Genomic DNA, 5,377 nt, shown 5'->3' with positions numbered 1-5,377 from the left:
CGGGCACGTGCCCCTGTCCCCAGCCCACCCCGCCGGGCTCCAGCAGCCCCACAGGAACCACGGACTCTTGGGAGGAGCCCTGGCGAACTTGTTTGTCATCGTGGGCTTTGCAGCCTTTGCCTACACAGTCAAGTACGTCCTGAGGAGCATAGCACAAGAGTGAGGGGACAAAAACACCCCCCAAAAGACCAAATTTTAGTGGTAGTTGGCTCTGGCACTGGGATAAAATTTGGGATTTGTTGCCATGGGGTTGCGTTGGGAGTTTGGGTGAAGCGGATTTTGCTGCTGGCTGAGAAGTCAAAGCATTATTGATGAGACACTACATTTTTAGTGCTTTGATTTGTAGAGTTCTCCTCCCATCTGTGGTTTGAAATTGGGAAATCTTCAGCACATACTTTTTACTCCATTGAATTTTTAAAAATCCCATCGTTCCTGCATCTTTTATTTTCCTTAGGGAAGAGGTTGGACAGGTGGGCAGGGATCCAAACAGAGATTCCACGTGGACTTGGGAAAAGGGGTTGGTGAATATTGATTTTACAGGAAATTTGGTTTCTTTTAATTTCAAATAAAATGCCCATCCTTGCATATCTAGTCAGTAGTGATTAGATGAGTGGGAAAAACAACACCAAATGTGTCAAATGCGTTGTCAAAATTGTCACAACATCACTGCAGGTTTTCTTTGGCCTCCAGGAAATGCAGTTGGCCATCAGCAAGGCAAAAAAATAACAAAAACAACAACTTTGGAATCAGTGGGAATTCCCACATCCAGTGTTGGTTTGGAGTTGTTCACTTTGGAGCTTTTCATTTTGGGAGGGAAATTGTAACAGTTCATTCTCATCACGAGGGGCCACTGGTGAAACAAAGAATAAAAGTGCACCCACCCCATGGAGAGAGTTGGTTGTGTGTTCCAAAAATCTGCATTTTTTGGCTCTGGGGATGGAGGGAACAGCACCTGGGAAGGGAAAAATTCCAATTATTTCAGTGGGAATAACGAAGCAGCTCCCTCAGAGGCAGCTGAGTTTGTGTAAACCTTTCAATTTCATTCCACTTCAAGTTTTGCTTAAACTCTTTAAAACCATCAAATCCCAACCCCAAAATTCATCTGCTGAGGGAAAACCTTCAGTTTAGTTCCACTTGCTTCAAGTTTTGCTTCAAGTCTTAAAAAAAAAAACAACCCCAACCCCAAAATTCATCTGGGATTCTGGAAATATTTTGCCCTCGACCCCAAATTTCATTGGAAAATCTGGAAATATTTTCCTTTTAGGTGTGATTCCCTCACACTTCCCCTTCAGGTGTTGTTAAATGAAATACTGAGGTTTCTTTCACTGTATCCAACACTAAACTTCCCAAATCTGTCTGATTTTTTTTCTTTTTTAATTCAGTTTGCTTGATTTTTTTTTTTTTTAATTCATTTTCTCCAAATGCTTTGTTTTAGAGGCAAACTTGGTTGTGCCTTCCAGAAGTGACAAAACCCCCACAAAAAGGGTCCTAACAGGGCTAAACCCCCTGAATTTCATGGTAAAGTCTTATTTGAATGATTCTAAAAAGCCCCAAATAAATAATTCCTCATGTGTTTAAGAATCTTCTCAGAACTGCTTTATTTTCCCTTCCAGATTTCTTCTTTTTTAGCTTCTCCTTGAGGAATTTTAAGCAAAAAATCTCCCAAACCCCTGAATTTTGAAGCAAAACTCGTGAGGCAGAACTCAGAGCATCCCAAAACGTCACCAGTTCCCTGCTCTAGGTAGGAATCCCCAAAATTAGAACAGAGATTAGAAAATCTTCACTAAAAAAATTCCTAAATCTGATTTTCCTGACTTCAGGATGTGGGGAAAAAAAGCTAGGTTTTAAAATAGGTGTATAAATCCTTGATTATTTATTTTCTTACCAAATCTTAATTTATTACTTGTCTTTTGTTTTTTTTTTTTTTTTTTAATTTACCTCTTTTGCTTGACCAGCTCTTGGAAAAGTTGTGCTGGGAAGAGTGGGAATGTCCTGGTTTTCCTGCAGGGCTGGGATTTTCAGGCTGGCTTTGGTTTTTTCCCTGATTTTTTCTCCAAGCAGAAGCACCTGGAGCTGAGATTTTAACCCCTCTCAGTCCTTTTTGTGTTCTCCCACTGCCTTTTCCTGCCTTTTTCCATTGCTGATCCACCTTTATCCTCTCCCATGGAAATTTTTATCCACAAAAAAAATCCCCAAAAGGAGGCTTTGGGAGCAGCTTTTGAGACCTGTTCCTAACCAAGCTCAAAGAAAAATCCCTGGAAAAAGTGAATAAAAGGCTTTTTATGACATAAAAAAAATGGGATTTAAGCTACACCTGAAGGTGGATCCTGTTTTTAGGGAGTGGAAAATCGGGAACAAAATTCCTTTGGTGAAACCTTGGACATGCTGTGGGGTTGGTTTGGTTTTTGTTTTTTTTTTTTTTTTCCCCCTAAAAATGGGTTGTATTTAAAGGCCAAAATTCCAACTGCAGATTTATTTTTAATTCCCTGGATTTGGAGGAAGACTTGAGAATCATTCCAGGTGCCATTTGTGGGATGCTGGGAGCAATCCCTGTGGATTCCAGGAGTTTGATCCAGCTCCTTGCCTTTGGGAATTGAATCTTTATTCCCTTTTTTTGGGGGGGTTGTGTTCTCCTGAGAGTGCAGGATCTGAGCTTCCTGTTCCCAAAGCATGGAGGAAAAATTCCCATGCCCTGTAATTAAATTCAAATTTCCCTCTCAGGATATAATCTTGGAATAAATCCTTGACTTCCATGCTGCAATTCCATGCATTTCTGTAAAATTGGTATAATTTGATGGTTGGGAGCTTTCCCACATTTAAGAACTCTTCATTTTTTAATTAAAAAATCCTGGATTTTTTGGAAGTTCTCCCCTTTTCCCTGCAGATTCCAAGGTCATGGAAGTTCCCTCACTCCAGGAATGTCCCGAGGAGTGGGAATGGCTGCATTGTAATGTTTGTTCATAATAAACATCCATGAGAAATTAACTTTGTGGGGCTGTTCTTGGGAAAAAAATCCTTGGGAAGAAATGGAATTGGGAATATTTCAGTTCATTAATATAGAAATATATGGATGAAAAAACAGCATTTTTCCTGATTTTTTTTCCCTTTCCAGTTGGATTTTCCAGCCTCCCTTCAATGTCTCAGTGTCTTTTCTTCACCTGCCCATTTATAATTCCAATTATTCCCTTAAACCTTGTGTTCCTAAAGGTAATTTTGGAATAGATTTGAATACTTTCTGCTAATCATTATTAATTTCTACTAATAATTATTGGCAATTAACGGTTAATTTGTCAGGGAGGGACATTCCGAACGAGGTGATGCCGTTTGCATGGAAAAAATGTTATTCTGAAAGCAGGAAAATCACGTTTCCAGTGGAAAAATCACCCCCACAGGAAAAGGAATGAATTTAATAGAAACTCCAAGCATTCCCATATTCCTACAAATTGTTTTCCGAGCCATGAGTGAGGAGGGTTCATTAGGATTAATTGGGAATTCTTAATTAGCGCTGAAAGCTTTGCCCCACCCCGGTTCTTTCCTATTTGGAGCGAGAGAAACTTGGGAGCCGCAGGGATTTTTTTCCCGTTTTTCCGGGAATTTCGGTGGTTTTGGGGATTGGCCACGAGGTGGCGCGGCCGCGTCGGGATTCGGGAATGGAGCGGGGTCTTTTTGGAATTCTGGAATATCCTGAGCTGGGAATGATCCCGAGGATCATGGATCCAGCTCCTGGTCCCGCCAGTCGCACCCTGTGCATCCCTGGGAGCGTTGTCCCAACGTTCCTGGAGCTCTGGCAGCCTTGGGAATGTCACCATTCCCTGGGGAGCCTTTCTATGGGATTAGCATAAAATCCTGGAATGTTTTGGGTTGGAGGGAGTTTAAATCCCAGCCATTCCCACCCCATCCAAGGGCAGGGACCTCCCACTATCCCGGGCTGCTCCAAGCTGGCCTTGGACACTCGCAGGGATGGGGCAGCCACAGCTTCTCTGGGAATCCCATCCCAGGGAAGAGTTTATTCCCTGCTCCTGATCTTTATGGAGCAGGACTTGGGGTTTGTGTCAGCCACTGGTTTCAAAAATCCCCATCTCCGTGCCAAGGATTGGGAATTGTTTGATAAATCTCCAATAAATAACTGGGAAAATCCCACCCTTTGCACTTTTTCCCTTTGGAGATTATTCCCTGCATAGGTCAGGCCTATCCTGAGGCAAATGGGAATTGCAGAAGCAGGGATTGAAGGATCAGAGCTCAATTTCTTCCTGACTTTTCATTCCTCTGGCTGCACACAATTTTTCCAAGGCCGGGATTCCCATTTTCCCACCGTTTGGAAACGTTCCTGTGGCTCCTTGTAGGATTTTCTCCACTTCCACCCTGTCCTGGTGCAGAATTGATGTTGTTCCCTTCTTCCTCATTCCCATTTTTCCTGTGGTGATGCTGAGCTCAGAGAAGGATTTATTTCTCTTCCATGGAATCATGGAATCTGTTCAGGTTGGAAAACACCTTTAGGATCATCCAATCCAACCTGAACCACATCCCCAGGTGCCACATCCACGTTTTTTTAGGGATGGCGATTCCACCACTTCCCTGCCCAGCCTGATCCAATGCTTTACAACCCTTCCTGTGGGAAAAAAATTCCCAAATATCCAATTTTAACCTTCCTTGGAACACCTTGAGGTTGCTTCCACTCATCCTGGGAGAAGGGATCAACCCCCAGTTCCTGTGAGCTCCTGGACTTGCTGTTTTATAAAAGGACAACATCGGAATTCCCCTAAAAGGACATCAGAATTCCCCAATTCTTTTGGAAGCTGGATGCTTCAAAGCTGGGATGTGCCCAACAATTCCCTCCAGGTGCTCTGGAATAGGAGGCTGGAAGGGAGGCACCACTTATTCCAGCCCAAAATAGGGAAAAGGATGTTTGGGATGCAGCTCCAACCCCTCCATCCCCCCAGGAGCAGCCAGAACTCTCCCAAACACAGCCAGGATTGATTTTCCCTAAATCCACGCTGGGATTTGGCTCTGGGAATGGCAAAGCTGAGCCTGGAGCTGCCTTTTCCCAATCCCTGGCTGGGGAGTGTGGAGCTGTCAGGCTGTTTAGCCGGGATCTGACGGATTATCCCATTAATGTGTCATCGGGAGCACTCGGACAAATTCAGGGCTTGTCTACAACCAACCTGGAAAAAACCCAGCCTGGAGTATGGGAAGGCGCCAAAGAAAGTTAAATATTATTAACAAATCAAGGCTGCCACGTACTTTTCATGGAATGTGAGCTGCTCGGGGGAGGGGTGAGGTGCTCTTAACTCTTGGGCTGCTGGGGAGCTTCCCTTTGGGATTTGTTCCTGTTCCCAAATCCCAATTTTCCCCAGAGATGCTGTAAAAATTTATTTTA

The 5,377-nt window shown here is 43.5% G+C and overlaps 1 protein-coding gene across 1 annotated transcript in view; it reads left to right on the top strand.

The window, feature by feature from the left end:
- Positions 1 to 889, top strand: part of UBE2J2 (ubiquitin conjugating enzyme E2 J2) — a 6,878-nt gene extending 5,989 nt beyond the window's left edge. Inside the window, exon 8 of the mRNA XM_017743973.1 lies at positions 2 to 889. Coding sequence (XP_017599462.1) covers positions 2 to 163 — 162 coding nt within the window. The 3' untranslated portion in view covers positions 164 to 889. The remainder of the gene's footprint in view (position 1) is intronic.
- The last annotated feature ends 4,488 nt before the right edge of the window (positions 890 to 5,377 follow it).

This window comes from Corvus brachyrhynchos, unplaced genomic scaffold (genome assembly GCF_000691975.1).
Source record: "Corvus brachyrhynchos isolate BGI_N302 unplaced genomic scaffold, ASM69197v1 scaffold68, whole genome shotgun sequence".
Lineage (NCBI taxonomy): Eukaryota > Metazoa > Chordata > Aves > Passeriformes > Corvidae > Corvus > Corvus brachyrhynchos.
The sequence above is the reverse complement of the archived record's forward strand: the minus strand, read 5'-3'. Positions and strand labels throughout refer to the sequence as shown.